Consider the following 21,804-nt stretch of genomic DNA (forward strand, 5'->3'; position numbering starts at 1 on the left):
CTACTACCCACACGTGCACCTCAAATATCAACATTACATAAAATCAAATATATTAATATTTTAATCGGGTAATTCACAAACAGGTACCCGGGAGAACGAACACAAACAACAACCAAAATTTACGAATGATATACCGAATCGAAGCTTGTGAAGCGAAGATTACGGATCTGGTTTTACTTTCTGGAGATCAGACCCGTGGTGGCCGAAATCTCGTCGGAAATCTCTCAGATTTAGACCCTCGATTCTCACAATTTGTTAAAAATTGGGGAAAGTGGACACCGGATTTGGGTTCAGGGGGTCGAAATTAGTGGGAGAAGATGGGCGGTGCAACTAGGAACTCGCCGGAAATTGGTTTTCTGACGAGCCACCGTGGTCACCGAAAACCGTCACTGTCGGCGGCGCGTCTAGTGGCCACTGACCGTGATTTTTGGAGGATAGGTAGATCGAAGAACGGGTGAACGGATGGGACTGGCGGTGAGGCAACTGGATGACGGGATAGGGAGAAATTTGGGTTTGAAGCAATCGGCACCGCTGCCAGAAAAACCTCAAATTCGAGCGCGTTAGTGGTCGGTTGGCCGTGATTTTTGGCTGGCCGGCCAGTTTTCAGGTGGGTGTCAAGGTGGGGTGGCGTGTGTAGGTGGGAACTGACCAGACGCCGATCAACGGTGGTGGTGGTCTCTCATCTCTCTCTCTCCTCCTCTTTTTCTCTCTCTTCCCCCCTGGCCCACATGTGTTTTGGCCAAAATAAAAGCCACCTGTGGGTGATACTATTCACTCACGAGATTGGTTGAAAACATGACATGTGGCACATACTGTTCACTCAAGTCAAAATATATTAAAATATCATGGTATTTGGAAAAATTTGCAGGTCCGTAACTTTCAAGCCATATGTCCAAATCGGGTGTGCCGCTAGTCTATGAACTCATATCGACGAGTACTTCACAACCATGTATGAATCAAAGCTCAACTCTGCACGAACAAAAAGTCAACTCCAAGACCCCTTGGATAGTTTGGACCTCAACTTGTCTTGCTTGTAACTTTCAAATGGTAGCTCTGTTTTTTATGTGCTACTAGTCTACGAACTCGGGACGATACGTACTTTGAAATGGTGCCTTGGTCAACGCAAAATTCCATCCATAACAAAAAGTCAACATTTTGACCCTTTCGGTCAACGATCACCCTCGGTCAATATGCAAAAATTTCGACATACTTTGGGACGGGGTGTTACACAAATGATCCGATCACACTTCCAAACCCAACAATGAATCCAACTTCAACATCTATCAGATCCCATTTAATCTCATTGCCAAAGTTTGAATGTCTATCTTCATTAAGCGTTTCTGGCTGCATATCTTCCACTTCATTCATGCATTTGAAGTCAAATGAGGCCCGCATAACCCATTTGGAGATCTAAAGACTCCAGTTGCTTCAAGTTGCCGAAAGATGATGGAATTTGGCCGCTGAGAGCATTATTGAACAAGTTAAGTACTATGAGCACTTTGAACTGTCCTAGTTGCTTTGGTATTTTACCCTGAAAAGTTATTGTTTGAAAAGTTAAAGAGGGTGAATCCCATGGGTATTTTTGCCAAGTCCATCTCTAGACCTTTGTTAGTAACTCTCACTGCAACTATATTAGTGCAATTAGGTAAGGTTAATGCTAACTGGAGATGTAGTTCATCATAATCTATATTCACCATTGAATTCTATTTTGATAAGCATTGGCTTGGTAGTTGCCCGCTAAAATTTTTGGAAGCAACATTCACAATTTGAATCTCCAACCAATCACCTATGTTTTTTGAACATGTAATGCTCCCATAAAATTTGTTTAATCACAAAATAAAGACACGTAGGGTTGATATATTTTTCAACACCGTAGGAAAGGTGTCCACCATTTGATTTTTCCCAAAGTTTAAAAGCTTCAAAGCACCTCAGTTGCCTAGAGATTTTGGAATCCTACCTGTCAGTAAGTTTCCATTGCCATGTAGTGCCTTTAATTTGCAATCAACAGGAAATGCATCAAGAATTGGGCCACTCAAGTTGTTCCCTTGAAGATTCACCCTAATGGTCTAATTCATTGCAATAATACACCTTGGTATTTTGCCATTCAAAGTGTTATTGGACAGATAAAGAACTTGTAGGTAACTTGCATTGCATATGGATTTAGGAATGACACTAGTAAGGCCATTGTCTGAGAAGGATAAATGAGAAATATAGCTAAGGTTTAGACCAATGTTAGACGGAATGGAAGATGTAAAATTATTGCTAGACAAATCTATGTACTCAACATTGGAGGTAGAGTGGGAATCTTCCCCTGGAATTGGTTAAAACTAAGATCAAGACAAACAAGTTGGTTAAGCTTTGTTATAGAATTTGGACATGTTCCATAGAAGTTGTTAAATGATAAATCAAGATCAACAAGGTGGGTGAGGTTTGAGATTGAGTTTGGAAGTAGTCCACTAAAATGATAACCAGAAACATGTAATGTTGATAATTGCACAAGGTTACTGATAGAAGGAGGTAATCCCCCTCCTGATGAATTTGTGTCAGATATCGCCAAACTTTGAAGAAGACTATCTATGTGTGACTCTGACAAAGAAACCTGCAATAAGTAATTGTAGGACAAGTCAAAAGTCCTTAGTGTTTGTACATGAAAGATCTTTCTAGGAATTGTTCCAGGCAGGTTGCAACCACTCAGAGACAAGGAAGTCAAATTTGAGAAATTCGTGAAGAATTCTGGAACTCGAGAAGATATATCGTTATTGTCATCCAGTTGAATAATTGATAAAGATTTCAGCTTGGCAAGTGACCGAGGAGTAGGACCGGAAAGATAACAATCTCTCAAGCTCAAAACTCGCTGATTAGGGAGTGAAGAAGATGATTAGCCTGCCATCGTCCACTCATTCCCTGGTGATAATATTTTTACACCATTAAGGTATACTTCTTCAAGTTTGGTTATGTTTCCAACCAACATTCTCAAATTTGGGATTTCAAAGAGATTCCAACCAAAATACCAGATGTAAGATAAATCAAGAGTGACCAACCTTGAGAGGTGTGATATCTCCTTTTGTATTTGTCCCCCAAAGCCCGCATTTGAGAAATTCAGATAACTTAAATTTGTGATGTCAGGACCCATCCAAGATTCATCCCCGGAACCCCAGACAAGCCCTGATCCCAGGGAAATACCACCGAACCTTCCAACGGAAAATCCAGCAGCACCTCCCCTAAGGGTAGGACTTACCACAAATTTTCTGCACTGGAAACACACTTCTATATTCATCCCTTTATTCCTCCCACAATACTACAAATTGATTCCACAAATTTACAGCACTCCAAAAGAATAACAGCAACTCAGTGCATAAATAATAACTACATGTCCAATCCAATATATAGAGCATTATACAGATAAATGTGGAATTAATACAATGACAGATAAAGAAGCAATACAAAATGTAGAGGAAAAAGGGAAGCAATACTTCTTGGACTTTCGGCAATGAACTGAGACGTCGGGCTCGCCCCGGACTATCAACGTCTCCCAATGTGGACCTAGGGGAACGGAATTTAAAAACGTGAGATGCTAATCATCTCAGTGAGTGACCCTATCTACTGAACATTTTTAATATTAATAATATAACAAATAAAGAGATTTAATTAATCAATACCGAACAATTAAATAAATAAAGAAATAAACATTTAAAGGTAATACTTTCTCTCAAAACCCTCACTATTCACTCCGTTGGAAATGTTCCCCTTTTAAAACATTTTCACAAAACCCGATATTCGTATTTCCCGAAAACCAAGGGATCAATTAATTTAATAAACAATAGATAAATATCCCAAATATAAATAAAATATAATAAATTATAATAAATAATTTTTGAACACTTTGGGGTTTGAAATTTCTATCCGAAAATTTATACTTGACGCACCACACCATATACCAGTGATGCCCTCCAATACCCAACGTTCCGAGCACCGACTGGTGGGAGATTAAAAAGAGAAACTTGCATACGGCACTTCGGCATCCCGACAGTACCGCTGCTGAAACAGTCATCCCGGCCAAGGAGGGGGGCGGCTGATGCACAATATATAAGACTTACCTGCCCTCGGTCCAATGGCAACTCACGGGAGACATAATAACTTGCGCGCTAACCACATATACACCGGAACACCAATACTGTATGAGTGCGTCTAAAATAATTATTAAATTAATTATTACCGTACTGATTTTCCAAAAATTACCGTGGGAAATATACCAATTTTCAATTTCACCATCCCACATTTTTCTTTAACAGACCCTGTATGAAACCATCAATAACAATATAAAAATAATTTTTCTCGTAACACGAGGTTAACAATTAATATTCCACGGGCATAATTATCAAATTTGAAACCACCAATTTAAACAAATAATTTTCTAAAAATATTTAAACCAATTATGCCCAAAAATAATATTAAAATTACATACGATTTATTACTGAAAATACCTTGCTCATGCGTAATAAATACAATTAAATCACAATAATAAAAATTGGGGTTTTTGCATAACTCAAAATTTACGTTTAGTACCAACAAACATATACGCACTTATAAAATAATAATTTTCCACAATTATAATTAAATTTCACCACATGAGCATAAATTCCAGATATCAATTTAACACCACATAAATATAATTAATTACCCAAAAATATTTTTAAAGGTGGGTCATTCAACCTAAGATCCTCCATGGGATCAATTCCACGACACACACGTGCTCCTAGAACACAACATTACACAGTTAAATAAATTAATATTTTATTCGGGTAAATAATACCCGGTACCCGGGGGGTCTAATACAAACGTTAGCCAAAATTGACAAATTATATGTCTATGAGCTCAATTCGACCGGCGGTGGCCGGAATTTGGCCGGAAAGCTTCGGCCGGTCTTGATCTTCTCGTATCTCACGAACCACTTCGAATTTAAACGATTGGAGACCATAATTGAACTCAGAGGACCCAAAATAGGAGGAAAGGGGTGGCAATTTGGACTGGGCTGGCCGGAAACGGCGAGAATCGCCAGAAAAATTCAACCCTCCGCCGCCGACTTCACCGGCCTGATCTGGGCGTGTCGCCGGCCGGTCGGCCGCCAAATTTGGCTGGTGATCTCGCCGGCGTGTGGTCTTGGACGGTGGCCGGTGCGTGTGGCTTGTGGTGGCCGGAGAAAGATGAACACGGGAGAGAGAGAGAGATGGCTGGTGGGAAGGAAGAAAGAAGAAGAAGAAGAAGGGGAAGGGGCCCATGGCCCTTTTTTCCCACGTGGGGGAAAAGAAAAAAAAAAAAAGAAAGAAAAAGAAAATAAAAGAAATAATTAAATAATAAAAAAATAATATTATTATATAAAATAACAATAATAAAATAATATGGTATTAAGCATGGTTGACATGTGGCATCTCAACATGGTGACACATGGTCACATTTATTAAGTCACACGTGGTACATTGTTACACGTTTAAAAAATAATATTAAAATAATACAGTATTTGAAAAACTCTACAGGTTCATAACTTTCAAACCACATGTCTAAATAGGACGTGCCGCTAGTCTACGGACTCGTATCGATGAGTACTTCACAACCATGCATGAGTCAAAGCTCAACTTTGTATGAATAAAAAAGTCAACTCCGGCATCCTTTGGACAATTTGGACCTCAACTTGTTTTGCTCATAACTTTCAAACTGTTGCTCCATTTGCGACATGCTACTAGTCTACGAACTCGTGCCCATGTGTACTTCGTAACGGTACCTCAGTCAACCTAGAATTCCATCCGAGTCAAAAAGTTAACTTTTGACCCCTTCGGTCAATGGTCAACGGTCACCCTCGGTCAAAGTTGGAAAATTTTTGTTGTACTTTGGGACGGGGTCTTATAACAGAAATTTCCAACTTTGACCGTTGACTTTGACTTTGACCATTGACCGAAGGGGCCAAAAATTGACTTTTTGTTCCAGTTGGAATTCTAGGTTGATTGAGGCACCGTTACGAAGTACAAGTTGGCACGAGTTCGTAAACTAGTAGCACGTTGAAATCGGAGCTACGGTTTGAAAGTTATGAGCAAAACAAGTTGAGGTCCAAACTGTCCAAGGGTGCCGGAGTTGACTTTTTATTTATGGGGAAATGAACTTTGACTCATGCATGGTTGTGAAGTGCTCGTCGATACGAGTCCGTAGACTAGCGGCACGTCCGATTTGGACATGTGGTTTGAATGTTATGGACCTGTAGAGTTTTTCAAATACTGTATTATTTTAATATTATTTTTAAAACGTGTAACGATGTGCCATGTGTGACTTAATAAATGTGACCATGTGTCACCATGTTGAGATGCCACATGTCAACCGTGTTTAATATCATATTATTTTATTATTGTTGTTTTATATAATAATATTATTTTTAATATTATTTAATTAATTTTTAATTAATTTCTTTTATTTCTTTTTCTTTTCTTTTTTCTTTTTTTCCTTTTCTCCACATGGGAAAACACCTTTCTCTTTTCTTCTCCTTTCCTTCCCTTCTTCTTCCTCAAGCCCGTAAAAAAAAACCAGTAAGGAATTCTCTCTCTCTCTCTCTCTCCTTTGACTCTCTCCCCCTCTCTCTTTGACCGACCGTTTTGGCTGGATTTCAGTGGCCGGACGGCGACACGCGTCGGCCACCGGTGAAGCCCAGTCCCCCACGACCCCAACCTCCAGATCGGGCGGGTGAAGTCGGCGGCGGCGGGTTAAGTTTTTTCGACGATTCTCGCCGTTCCTGCCCAACCCAGCCCGACTCATACCTCTATCCCACCATTTTCGACCCCTCTGAGTCCATTTTCGGGGTTAGATTGCCCAAAATCCCCACCGTTTGAGAGATCCCTCAAGTTTAATTTCGGCCGAAGCTTTCCGGTAGAATTCCGGCCACCGCCGGTCGAATTGAGCTCAATGGAGATCGGTAATGTGATCCTCATCTCACAAGCTTTCGATAGACATATAATTTGTCAATTTTGGATAACATTTGTGTTAGACCCCCCGGATACCGGGTATTATTTATCCGAATAAAATATTAATTTATTTGACTGTGTGTGAATTGTGTTCTAGGAGCACAGGTGAGTTGTGGAATTGATCCCATGGAGGATCTTAGGTTAATTGCGTGCTCCAGGTGAGTGATCCACCTTCAAAAATATTTTGGGGCAATTAATCATATTTAATTGGTGTTTAATTGGTATTTGAAATTATGCTCATGTGGTGCAATTTAATTATAATTGTGGAAAATTATTATTTTATAAGTACGTATATGTTGTTGGTGTTAAACGGAATTTTGGGTTATCCAAAAACCACGATTTTTATTATTGTGATTTAATGGTATTTATTACACATGAGTAAGTATTCTCAGTAATTAATTGTGTCTGAATTTTATATTATTTTTGGGCATAATTGGTTTGAATATTTTGAGGAAATATTTGTTTAATTTGGTGGTTTAATTTTATAATTATGCCCGTGGTATATTATTTGTTGAACCTCGTGTTACAAGAAAAATTATTGTTCTATTATTATCGATGTTTTTCGTACCAGGTTTGTTAAAGGAAAATATGTGGGATGGTAAATGTGAAAATTGGTATATTTCCCATGGTGATTATGGAGAAACGGTACGATTATAATTAATTTAGTAATTATTTTAGATGCACTCATACAGTATTGGTGTTCTGGTGTATATGTGGTTTAGCGCGCAAGTATTATGTCTCCCGTGAGTTGCCATTGGACCGAGGGCAAGCAAGTCTTATATATTGCGCATCAGCCGCCCCCTTCCTTGGCCGGGATGATGGTTTCAGCAGCGGTACTATCGGGACGCTGAAGTGCCATTTGCAAGTTTCTCTCTTTAATCTCCCCGCCGGTCGGTGCTCGGGACGCTGGGTATTGGAGGGCATCACTGGTATATGGTGTGGTGCGTCAAGTACAAATTTTTCGGATAGAAATTTTAAACCCCAAAGAGTACAAAATTTATTTATTAAAATTTATTACATTTTATTTATATTTGGGGTATTTATTTATTTGTTGTTATTAAATTATTTGATCCCTTGGTTTTCGGAAAATACGAATATCGGGTTTTATGAAAATGTTTTAAAAGGGGAACATTTCCAACGGAACGAATAGTGAGGGTTTTGAGAGAAAGTATTACCTTCAAATGTTTATTTATTTATTTATTTAATTATTCGATATTAATTACTTAAATCCCTTTAATTGTTATATTACTACTATTAAAAGTGTTCAGTAGATAGGGTCACTCACTGAGATGATTAGCATCTCACGTTTTTAAATTCCATTCCCCTAGGTCCAGGTTGGAGACGTTGATTGTCCGGGACGAGCCCAACATCTCAGTTCATTGCCAAAAGTTCAAGAAGTATTTCTTCCATTTTTCCTCTCTATCTTGTATTGCTTCTTATCTGTCATGGTATTAATTCCACATTTATTTGTATAATGCTCTGTATACTGTATTGGACGTGTAGTTATTATTTATGCACTGAGTTGCTGTTATTTCTTTGAAGTGCTGTAAACTTGTGGAAACAAATTGTAGTAACGTGGGAGGAATAAGGGAATGTTTATAGAAGTATGTTTTCAGTGCAGGAAATTTTTGGTTAGTCCTACCCTTAGGGGAGGTGCTACTGGATTTTCCGTTGGAAGGTTCGGTGGTATTTCCCTAGGATCAGGGCTTGTCTAGGGTTCCGAGAAGGAATCTTGGATGGGTCCTGACACGGGTGTTACATGTGAGGTTACCTATCCTTGATGGAATTGTAGATTTGAACTCCAAGTTATTAAGAGACAAATCCAAGCTTTGGAGATAAGCAAGGTTGAAAAGGGTAGAATTATTGTCAATTCCGCTGGAAATGGATTCGTTGCTCAATTTAAGACTAGTGACAAGTCCCTCATGATCAAAGCTTATACCTGGCCAGCTACAGCAATCAGAGCTTTGAATGCACCAGAATTTTGGACGTGGTTGTGTTGAAAATGAGGGTATGCCATGAGTTAAAGCAACAAAGATTGTTGATGGCTGAGCTAGTATTGGCCAGTGCCACCAACAACCACAACAACATGATGGCTGAAGAATAGTAAAGATGAGTTGATGGAGAACAAAAATAAAAGCCATGAAACAGGGACTGGAATTGCCATTTTCTGGCTAACAAGAGAATAGAGATACTGAATCCCCCACTCACTTCCATTCAATACTTACAATGTATTACGCCATTAACAATATTGGCGTCAAAAAGACTTCTCTAAGTCAACTAACCAATGACCAGCTAGTCTACCAAGACCATGTTTCTTTCATCTTCTCACTTCTAAATTAGATTCTTTTTTTTTTATTTTTTTTATTTATTACATTCTTACACTTTTTTCTTTACTATTAAGTTAAAATTAAATTGTTAGATTAGAAATAGTCATCGAATAGATAATATAGATTATTAAATTCTTTATTATTATTTATATCGTGAAAAAATTACCAAAAAAAAAAAAAAGAAAGGGTCTCCGCCACATGACACTGAGAAGAAACCTCTATTTATTTCATTTCTCAATCTGATCTTTCGATTTTTTTCTAAAAATTTCCCGCATGAAAACCTTCACATCAATACTTTTTATGCATGTTTCAAATTCTTCCGAATAAGCCAACAACACATACAATAAATAAATAAATAAATTAAAAAAAAAAAAAGACGAACAAAGTCCACATTAACTTTGGTCAATCACACAAATTAAGTTTGCAAGAAGCAGGAAATAAGTTAGTTAATAAATTAGAATCGATATCATTACCGCTTGCAGTGACCAATTGAATTGTATCTGGTTGGTGTAATACCATTGAACTTGTTGAAAGAGAGTTTGAGATGATAAAGTTCTCTGAAGAAGATGATAGAAAATAATAACGATAGTACTGCAGGAAGCCAATCATCAGATACTTCATGTTACTAGTATATATGCTGGACCAAAAAAACTGTACGTACATAGAGAGACCTTGTTTCTTTCTCTTCCTTATTACCATGCTTTTTACCTTGATAAATCTAGAGGCTACCTTTTGGAACATGGGATAAATAAGGACATGCATGATAGGTTAATATGTATCTACTTTCTTCGTGTTCATATAATTCATATCACAAGACTTTTTGGTGCTTGATTGAACTCTCTCTCTCTCTCTCTCTTATCCTTCATAATTGAATAACTTATAGTATGCAATTTTTGGAGGAAAACTGCATTTATTGTTATTAATTTCGTTGTTTTTGTTGTTTTACACTTCTTACATCTGATTCACAAAAAGTATTCTAGTACTTTTATTACATCCTTAAATCACATAACCAAATTTCAATTTGCTTTTTGAATCACTAAATGGTTATTACAACCAAAAAAATGTGATTGTGTCCAAAATGTCATGTTTCTCTAGTACTGCTGTCTATACAAGGTTTTCTACTTTTGTTAATTTATATTAATTATTGGTAGATAATTTAAGTATACATTTGATAATATGTCTCATTCCAAATTTTAATTAGTCCTTTTATGCTTTTCTTTTCTTTTTCCTTCTCATGTTTTTTCTTTTATTTATTTTTGTAACTATCTATCCTAGCGAAATTTTTGTTTGTATTTTATATCCTCTTCAAAAAAAAAAAAAAAAACTATTTTTACTTTTGATATTTTCTAACCATGACAAAAAGTATTTTAATACATATCAATATTTTAATTAATTAATTTATTATTTGGTTGGAATAATTTTACACTGTATCCATGTTCTGATGAATCATGAGCAGGGTGCGGTCAGTATTTAGTTAAAAAGTAAGAAACAAAAAGGAGAACGATAGTTATTTTTCTTCGTCAACTACACCACCCTCACGCAGGTTTCCCACTTTCTTCTAAACTTTAAGAAACCTCAATAATACCACCATTTTTCTAAATTCTTTCAGCCGAAAGTATATATGTGCTTCATTTTTCCAAGTCTTTCTGTGGAAAGTAAATATATATGCATCATTTTTCCAAGTCTCTATAGGAAGTACACATATATGCATCTTTTTCTAAAGCCTCGCCTGTTTACTTGGAGCGGTATAATTCAATATCCTACAACTCGATCGTTAGCAAGATAATTGAAATATGTATATATATATATATATATTATAAGTCTCAATACTTCAGTATTTCCTTCATTTTTTTCTTTTTTCTTTTTGCTTTTGAAAAACTAAATTTTAATTCAAAATATGATTTATTTGACTTGTTCTGAAAGGAAAGAAAAAAAAAATAATAATAATATCAACCAATACGGTATAACTAAACTTGGTTATGAAAAACTTTCTCAAGCACAAAAATTAAAAAAACGGAAAAAGAAAATACAGTAAAAAGTTAAAAGAACGTCATATATATGTATATTTATACATCAAATTTTTTTTGTCAGAATTTAAAGATTTTATTTTCTTTTTTTTTTTTTTTTTGTGGGAATAATCCTTTTGATGAAGTACAGTAATTTCATATTATATTGTTTTTTTTTTTTTGGTATAATACGTATGTCCTGGTCCTGCTTTTGCTACAATATATTGCTTCTTATTAGAAAGATGTCAATGAATCTGAAACATGCATTGTAGGATCTTGCAGACTGTCTCTAAGGAAGAAATGACATAAACGATTAATCTCACATACAAATTGATAAAGTACCTCAACATCAAACCCAAGTTACACATTAATACACACATTTCCTTAATAAAGCAGCGACATGACCACAAACATATATAAATGCAAAAGCACGTAATATAAGAAAAACACTATCATTGCCATTTCTTACCTTATTACCCCATCCATAGAAGTTGCTCTGCCACCAACACTGGTTCCTCTGCCTCTTATTTTCGAACTCCGAACTTCCATGACAACCATTTTTCCAGAACTAGCCGAGGTAAGATACTAAATGCAACGTCCTCAATCCCATCGTAATAATATTTCCTCCATCTTTTGGAAAACACAAGTGGTCCAATCACACCTCCAAACCCAGCAATAAATCCAACTTCTGCAGATATGAGATTCCATTTAATTCCACTTCCATAATTTGAATGTCTGGCTTCATGTGCTGGTTCTGGTGGCATATCAGTCACATCACCCGGGCAGTTTAGTGTCAAAGGAGGGCCGCATAATCCTTCATTACCTTGGAAACAATCACCTGAAAATGTCTGAATTTGAGTACCCATGGGAATCCTCCCAACTAGATGATTATGTGATAGATCCAAGACAGCAAGGAAATTTAAGTTTGAAAGTGACGTGGGGATTTCTCCATTCAGACGATTCCTTGAGAGGTCTAAAGACTCGAGTTGCTGCATTTCTCCAAAAGATGATGGGATATGATCGCTGAGAGCATTATTGGACAAGTTGAGAACTATGAGATAACTGAGTTGACCCAGTTCTTTTGGTATTCCGCCATGGAAATTGTTGCTTGAAAAATCAATGTAAGTGAATGCTCTGGGTATCTTTTTGAACTCCATTTCTAGACGTTTGTTGGTAACTGTCACTCCATCTTCATACTTAAAGTAATAATAGCTTGGACTTGAGAAACCAATCTCAGAACTGTTGTATATTTCTGGTGAGTGCACTTCATCTTTGATGCCCATCATTGCATGCCATTTTGTTAAGCATTTGCTTGGTAACACACCACTAAAATTGTTCGAAGCAACATTTACAATTTGAATAACTGGCCAATTACCAGTGTTGTCTCCACATGCAATGCGCCCATAAAAGTTGTTTGAGCGCAAAACAAGGACACGCAAGGTGAGTATATTTTTCAGAAACAATGGAAAGGTGTCAAATATTTCATTGTTTCCGAGGTTTAAAACCTCCAAAGCTCTACAATTGGCCAGAGATTTTGGAATGGTACCGGTCAGAAAATTCCCATTAAGATCTAGGGTCTCTAATAAACAAATGGCAGGAAATGTATCAGGGATTGGACCGCTGAAGCTGTTACTTCGAAGATTGAGACCACGAGTACGACTCTTTGAAAACATACAGCTTGGTATTCTGCCATTCAAACTGTTGTTCGACAAATCAATAAGTTCTATGTAACCATATCTGCATAGCGATTCAGGTATAACTCCTGTAAGGCCATTGTTTGAGATGGAGAAATAATGAGTATCATAAAGCGCATCACCGATGTTAGATGGAATGGAAGATGTAAAATAATTGCTAGACAAATCTATGTAAGGGGGATAGACTGATACAATGGGGACAGGGATCTTCCCGTGGAGCTGGTTAAAACTAAGATCAAGGGTATGAATATAGGAAAAAGAATAAGGTTCTTGCATGCCTACCAGGTGATTACGTGAAAGATTCAGTACGCCATCACCGTCCATAACTTTCCAAATCCAATTAGGTATCTCCCCATGAATTTGGTTGTTTGATAGGTCCAAATATGAGAATATCTCTTGCTGATTCTTAATTATGTCAGGAAATATTCCAAGTTTGCAAGAAGCAAGTCTTAAGTCGTCAAGGGAATTGGGAAGAGAAGAGAAATTAGAATTACCATTACTTGCATTGACTGATAGATTGTTGTAGGAAAGGTCAAGAGAATCAAGAGAGGGAAGATTTTGGAAAATATCAAGTAGTTGTATGGTACCAATGAAGTTGTTGAAAGAGAGTGACAGATGTTTAAGTCTTGTGAGTTTGAAGATTGACATGGGAATAGGACCCTGTAGACCATTGCTACCCAAATCAACGGTATGCAACACTGGGGAAAGTGCATTTGGAAATTCAACAAGCTGACCGCTAAGCTGATTCAATGAAAGGTCAATCATTAAGTGATGGCAAACATAGATGAAGAAATATTTCCATTCAGAGAATTATTCTTCAAATCAACATTGACAAGGTTCAAGAAACTTTCCCAGTGAGCCAACGGAATTGGACCTGTGAAGCCATTATGAGAAAGGCGCAAATCGGTCAAGTTCTTGAACAAATGGAAAGATGGGAGTGGACCAGTGAAGCTGTTGGATGACAAATCAAGATAAACAAGTTGGGTGAGCTTTGAAAATGACTTTGGAAGTGGTCCACTGAAATGAAAATTGCCAAGATCTAATCTTGATAACTGCCCAAGATTGCCAATAGAAGCAGGTAAACTCCCTCTGAAATTTGTGGAGTAAAGCACCAGACTTTGCAGATCACTATCTGGGGGAAATTCTGGGAAAGAACCGTCAAGTAATTCATTGTAGGATATGTCAAAAGTCTTTAGTGTTGGTACCTGGAAGATCTGTTTAGGAAATGTTCCATTCAAGTTGCAATCAACTATAGAAAAAGAAGCCAAATTTGAGAACTTCACAGATGAAGATGTAGGAAACGGAGAAGACTTATGAGAAATCTCATCTTCAAAGGAAAAACAATATCCCATGCTCAACACTCTCAGATTAGGCAACGAAGAATCCCATTCATTACGGTGAGGTTTTGAACCAACATGCTCAAACTTGGGCTCTCAAGATTCTGCGAAGACCCCGAAGAAGTTAAGTCAAGAATAGCCAATTTTGTGAGGCGTGATATTTCTTTTGGGATTTGCCCCACAAAACCGGCATATGAGAAATTCAGATAATGTAAATTTATGAGTTTACCTATACTTGATGGGATTGTAGAATTCAAGGCCATGAAAGCCAACTCCAAGCTCTCAAGATAAACGAGGTCAAAGAGCATAGAATGCTTGTCAATCCCTCCGAAGACGGGTTCCTCGCCAAGCTTGAGACCAATGACATGTCCCTCCTGATCACAGCTTATACCTGGCCAACTACAGCAATCTGAACTTTGATTCCATTGCCCCAAAATTAGGGATTCTTTTGCGTTGAAAATGAGGGTATGCTTGAGTTGAAGCAACAAAGATTGTTGATGGCCGAGACATTGGCCAGCCACAACAACAATTTGGCTGAAAAATAAAGATGAGTAAATGGATAATATTATCAAGAAAAGCTATGAAACAAGCCGTGAAGAAGTTATCATTGTGGCTATGGATACAGAAACAGAATCTACAATTCATTGCCAATCAATATAGATATATATATATATATATATGTAGAACCACTTGAACAGCTTATGCGTCACGTCATAAGCATCTGCCCCAAAAACACTTCACCTTGCTGCGTGATCCCTACGGTCAACTAAAGAAGACGGAGTACGAAGACCTTGTTTACTTTAAAGTCTAAAGAAATTAAGCAAGAAAGTGACAGCTAACAATAATTCAACGATTCAACTACGTGAGCAACACGATGAATAAAATAAAAAGGGAATAAATTAATTTCTGAAGAAACAAATAATAATAATACATTATTGAACTAAATTATATGTTTCTATACAACTAATGTAATTTTTCTTTAATATTAATTTTTGATTTACTATAAATTGGATTTGGAGCAGTATAACTCAAAATTCCACAACTCGTGGCAGGATACGATTGAAAAATAATTGAAAACACTAATCTACATTTTTTTTTTTTGAAAAAGTGATTTAATATTTCAAAAATATTGTTAAATTGATTGATCAGAAAATTAGCTAGAAAACAGAAACTAGTACCAACCGCATACACCCTAACTATAAACTTTGTCTTGAAGGACTACAGTTTTTCTACTATAACATAAAATAAAATAAAATAAAAATTCAGAGTGCAGAACAAAATACAGTACAGTAAAAAATTAAAGGATGTATATTTATATATACTTTTTTTATTTGCTCAAAGTATTTTTTTTTTTTTTTTTGTCCTTGTTCTTTTTCTTGTTTATGGAACAATTTTTTTGTTGAAATACTCTTAATCTTTCAGTTTATATTTTTGGTACGTCCTGGTTTTGCTGCAGCAGTTTCTTATGAGAAGCTGCCTATGAATCTTCTTTACATGGATTATAGTACCTTTCACAAAGGAAGAAATAGAATAAACGATAAATCTCACACACAAATTGATATACTAACTCAACATCAGTCATCAAGCCCAAATTGCGAAGTAACACAAGTATTTGTTCAATAAAGCAGTGGACATGACCAAAAATGCAAAAGCATGTAATATAAGAAAACACCATCATTGGCATTTGCTTACCTTATAACTTCACTATCCACAAAAATTGCTCTTTTACCAACACCCAATCCTCTGCTCTCCTTTTTTTCAAACTCCGATCTTCCATGACAGCCATTTTTTAAGAACAAGCTCAGGTAAGATACTAAACGCAACGTCCTCATACCTTTAAAATTGAGTTTCCTCCATCTTCTGGAAAACAAAAGTGGTCCAATCTCACTTCCATACCCAACAACAAATCCAACTTTAGCACCTATGAGATCCCATTTGATCCCACTGCCAGAGTTTGAATGTCTAGCTGTATGAGGTGTTTTTGGCAGCTTACATGCCACATCACTGGTGCAGTTTAGTGTCAAAGGAGGGCTACATAATCCTTCACTACCTTGAAAACAATCTTCTGAAAATGTTTGAATTTGATAGGAATCCTTCCAACACAAGTTAGTTACATGACAAGTTCAGGATTGAAAGAAAATTCAAGTTCAAAAGCTATGCTGGGATTTCCCCATTCAGATGATTCCTTGAGAGGTCTAAAGACTCTAGTTGCGATATGCTGCCAATAGATAATGAGTTTGACCATTGAGAGCAGTATTGAATAAATTGAGTACCATCGGATAATTGAGTTGTCCCAGTTCTTTTTGGTGTTTCACCGTGGAAATTGCTGCTTGAAAAATCAATGGAATTGAATCCCCTTGGTATCTTTAACAGCTCCATTTCTAGATCTTTGTTTGTAACTGTCACTCCATTAATCCAGCTTACAGTCGCTTAACTAAACTCAGCATTTTTGTTAAGGATACCATTTTGTTCCGCATTTTCCTGGTAATTCCCACTAAAAATCACAATTTGAATATTTGGCCGATGATCAATTTTGTCTCCAAAAGCAATGCGCCCATAAAATTTGTTGGTTCTTAAAACAAGGACACCCACGGTGGGCATATTTTTCTAAACCAATGGAAAAGGTGTCAAGCATTTTATTGTTTCCCAGGTTTAAAACCTCTAAAACCTTGCACTTGGGGAGAGATTTTGGAGCTCTACATGTCAGTATATTCACATTAAGATCTAGTGTCTAAAAAACAAGTAACAGGAAAGGCATCAGGAACTTGCCCGCCCAAGTAGTTACTTCGAAGATTGAGACCGAGAGTATGATTGAGTGCAAGCATACTTTATTCTACCATTTAAACTGTTGTTGGACAAATCAATAAGTTCTATTTCAGCAGCTCTGCACATCGATTCAGGAATAACTCCTGCAAGGCCATTGTTTGAGACAGAGAAACAAAGAGTATCATAAAGCACACATCACCATTGTCAGAAGGAAGGGAAGATGTAAAAAAAATTGCTAGCCAAATCTATATTGGTAGTATATATTGATGGAATGGAGATGGGAATCTTTCCCTGGAGCTGATTAAAACTAAGATCAAGGTTATGAACGTAAAAAACTAAAAAATATATATAAGTTTCTTGCATGCCTGCCAGATGAGATGTTGAAGAGAGTTAGAGATGAAGTCTTCTGAGTTTGAAAATTGGCATGGGAATAGAACCATGCATATCATTACTCAAATCCATGGTTTGCAACATCGAGGAAGATGCATTTGGAAATTCAATAAGTTGAAGAGGTCAATCATTTGCAGTGATGGAAGGGCAAACATAGATGAAGAATATTTCCATTCAGAGAATTATTCTTTAAATTAAAATTGACCAGGTTCAAGAACTCTTCCCAATGTACCAATAGAATTGGGCCTGTGAAGCCATTATGAAAGAGGTGTAAATCAGTCAAGTTCTTAAACAAATGGAAGAATGGGAGTGGACCAGTAGAGTTGTTGGATAATAAATCAATATAAACAAGTTGGCTGAGCTTTGATATTGACTCTAAAAGTGGTCCACTGAAATGCCAATTACCAAGATCTAATCTTTATAACTGACCAAGATTACCAATAGAAGAAGGTAACCTCCCTTTGAATTAGTGGAGTACAGCACCAGACTTTGAAGATCGCAATCTGGGGAAATTCTGGGAAAGAATCATCAAGTAGTTCATTGCATGTAGAATACGTCAAAAGTCTTTAGTGTTGGCACCGGAAAGATCTGTTTAGGAAAAGTTCCATTTAATTTGCAGTAACGCATAGAAAAAGAAGTCAATTTTCAGACACAGAAGAAGATCTAGGAAGCAGAGAAGACCTAAGAAAAATCTCATCTTCAGATGAAAAGCAATAATTCATGCCAAACACTCGCAGATTAGGCAAATGAAGAACCCCACTCATTCCCTAGTGGCAATATATATTGGCACCATCAATATATACTTGTTCAAGTTTTGTGAGGTTCTGAACCAGAATGATCAAACTTGGGTCTCAAGATTATATGAAGACCACAGAGATGATAAGACAATAATAACCAATCTTGGGAGATTTGATATTTCTTTAGGGATTTTGCCCAACAAAACCAGCATATTTGAAATTTAAATAATGCAAATTTGTGAGTGTAACCTATAACTTGATGGGATGGTTGAGCTTAAGGAGATAAAAGACAAATCCAAGCTCGTGAGATAAAATAAGGTCAAACAGGATAGAAGAATTGTCAATCCCACCGGAGATGGATTTTTCGCACTGTTCGAGACCAATGACAAGTCCCTTTTGATCACAGCTTATGCCTGGCCAACTACAGCAATCTGAACTTTGACCCCATTGCAGGGCCGTCTCAAGCAATTTTGAGGCCCTAGGCAGAGAAAAATATTTGGGCCTTAATATCTTTTTAAAAAAGTAAATAAATATTAGTTTTTAAAAAATAGATTTTTACATCAAATCTAATTTTTTACCTTTTTAAAATGTAAAGATACTAATTAAATTTTTATATTTAAGTTTTAATAATAAATCATTTTTAATTGATAAAATTGTCAAATTATTTAATTTTTTTTGAAACATTGTTGAGCGTAAATAAGATTTTATTAATTTTAATTTTAAAATTTTTTTTCCGCTGAAGTTATACTAACAGGTATTGTCAATAGTATTCTATAAGCTGTCCATGCATTAAGAAAAGAATTTTAATTTTTTTATAAAGTATAATATCTCAAGTGCTGTTTTTAATTCAGGATTTATTATTTCTTTTAAAACTTTTAGTTCTGAAAATAAATATAAACCATCAATATTAGATAACATGTTATGTTTTAAAAAATTTTCAAGATGCAAACATTTTTCTTTTAGAAAATCATCACCAAGCAATTTTAATTTTTCTACATTATACAAAAAACCAAAATTATCTTCATATATCTTAAACTGTTCAAACCTAATTTGAAGTGAATAAATGGCATGATCAACTATATAATTGAAATAATTAATTTTAAAAAATTCTTCAGGTGAAAGTCTCACCTCATTAGTTTCATTCTCATCAAATTCTTTTTTTCTTCTAATTACACGTTTTTCACGAAATTTTGGTTCTACATTCATTTCATTAGCAATCTCTTTAGCACAAATCATAATAGATGTGAACCCATTTTCTCTTCTATAGTCATTAAAAAATGAAATAAGACCTTTTAGCTAGTCTCATGCAATGGCAATATCCATATCTTTATATTGTAAAAATTTACTAACAGTGGTAACTGTAAACAATATATCATACCAAATAATCATACCTAATAAAAATTCAAAATTTTCAATCGTATATGTTGCTAAAGAAATCGCGTCACTTTTTGTTTTAGGATCATTACTAGCTTCTGCTAGCTGATATAACGCATCTTTTATTTGTGGAGCTTGACATTTTATTACTTTAACACTTTCAAGATGACTTTCCCAATGTGTTTGTGACAATGGTTTAAGAGTTAAATTAGAAACCTGGTCTTGTCAAATTTTCCATCTTTTTGTAGAAGAAGAAAATAATGAGTATATACGTTGTGTTACGCCAAAAAATGTTATAGTACTAGGACAAGAATTAGCCATGTCACAAATCACTAAATTAAGACTATGACATCCACATGGTGTATAAAAAGCTCTAGAATTTATATCTAACAATCTCTTTTGTACGCCTTGTTGTTTACCTTTCATATTAGACCCATTATCATATCCTTATCCTCTTGTATCATTTATATCAAGTTCAAAATTTTTTATTACACTAATAAGCATATCCAAAAGATCTTTCCCTAATGTATCATCCACTTTTAAAAATTCTAAAAAATACTCTTCTATTTTAATTGGATTTGTTGAAATATCTATACATCTTAATATAAGAGACATTTGTTCTTGATGACTTATATCTAGGGTACAATCAAGTAATATTTTTTATTTCTAATCCTAATATATTTATTAACTCATTTTGTATGTTATGGCCAAGGTAATGATTATGAATTTCACCATTTTGAATACGTTTAAGGTGTTCTTGCATTATAGGATCAAATTCTGCAATCATTTCAATTAAACTTAAAAAATTTCCATTGTTATCTTGATAAATCTTTTCATTTGTAGCACGAAATGCCAAATTATTTTTTGCAAGATTTTTAACTACAGCAATAATTCTTACTAATACGTTCCTCCAATGCTCTTTTTCCTTGTTTATCTTTTCTTGTAAATTTTGATCAATAGTTTTGTTTTTAAGTAATCTCATTTCAACATCAAACCAAATATTCATATTTATAATATGTTCACTGCTTGTTTCATAACTTTTAAGCTTGGCACTAAGTTTTTCCAATCTTGACATCCTTCGTTTGCTAATTGAATTGTAGTTGATTTTTGACTAATAATTTACAACAAAAGAAAAATACTTTATTTAATTATTTTGAATATACAAGCCATCTCCTATCATGTTTTTCTCCATTTGGTAATTTTTGAATGTAATGAATAGTACAAAAGTGTCTAGAATTTTCATCATGTGGAAAACATAAATTAGTTCCTCCAATTGGACATTTTTCAACTAATAAATCTATTAAATTTGTATTTATGTTTTCCCATTGTGCTAAATCATATATATTTTTAACAATAGTTTCATCAATATCATTAAAATTTTTATCTTCTTGATCAACTAATTCATTTTCTTCTAAATTATTATTATCTTCTTTGTTAATATTAATATTTGGTAAATTAGATTTATGATTATTAGAAAGTTCTTGACAGATTTCTTTTTGTCCTAAAAAAGTATCATCTTTTAGTGAAAATTTAATTGTTTTTTCATTTAAATTTTCAATTGGTTTTTCTGAGTTTTGATTTTTAGTATTAGTAGCAAACCTATCAAGTCTTTCTTTTTGAGATTGAATAAACTCTTCTGTTTTTTTTTTTTTTTTATACGTTTTGCATATTCAGACTCATATTTTCTAGCGGACATATTTATATTCAAATAATAGAAAATATAGATACCTAATATTTTATCAAAATTAAAATGCTTAAAATTAAAGAAACAATAAAACCCGATTTATGCCTTGTACTTTCAATTTGATGATACTTTAAAGTCTGACACTGTTATCTGCATGAATATGATAAAAGAACAAACAAATATTAACTTTTATTTAGATTAATTAAAATAAGCATCTAGGAGAATAATTGGCCTAAATTAAAAACACCATGTAAGGATTCAAATCCAATCAATTTAGTTGAATAAAAGATATAAAAAAAAATAAAAACACAAAATATAGAACAAAACCGTGAGCTATATATATATATATATATATAAGAATAATAAGAATGATTAGTAAATAACTACATCATGAATTCATATAAAATAATATATATATATATATATAATATGAGGAGAATGAATGTAAATTCATTAAAATAAAAACCAACAAGCTTATCTTTAGT

The 21,804-nt window shown here is 35.0% G+C and overlaps 2 protein-coding genes across 2 annotated transcripts; both read right to left on the reverse strand.

The window, feature by feature from the left end:
* Positions 1–11,861: 11,861 nt before the first annotated feature.
* LOC107431092 (receptor-like protein 33) lies at positions 11,862–13,796 on the reverse strand. The gene has a single exon (XM_025078809.3). The coding sequence runs from the start codon at positions 13,794–13,796 to the stop codon at positions 11,862–11,864; it is 1,935 nt and encodes a 644-aa protein (XP_024934577.3).
* On the reverse strand, positions 13,796–14,383 carry LOC132804257 (receptor-like protein 53). The gene has a single exon (XM_060818321.1). It carries the CDS (start codon positions 14,381–14,383, stop codon positions 13,796–13,798), a length of 588 nt encoding a protein of 195 aa, XP_060674304.1.
* Between the last annotated feature and the right edge of the window lie 7,421 nt (positions 14,384–21,804).

The sequence above is a fragment of the Ziziphus jujuba genome, chromosome 6, assembly GCF_031755915.1.
Source record: "Ziziphus jujuba cultivar Dongzao chromosome 6, ASM3175591v1".
In the NCBI taxonomy this organism is placed as follows: Eukaryota; Viridiplantae; Streptophyta; class Magnoliopsida; order Rosales; family Rhamnaceae; genus Ziziphus; species Ziziphus jujuba.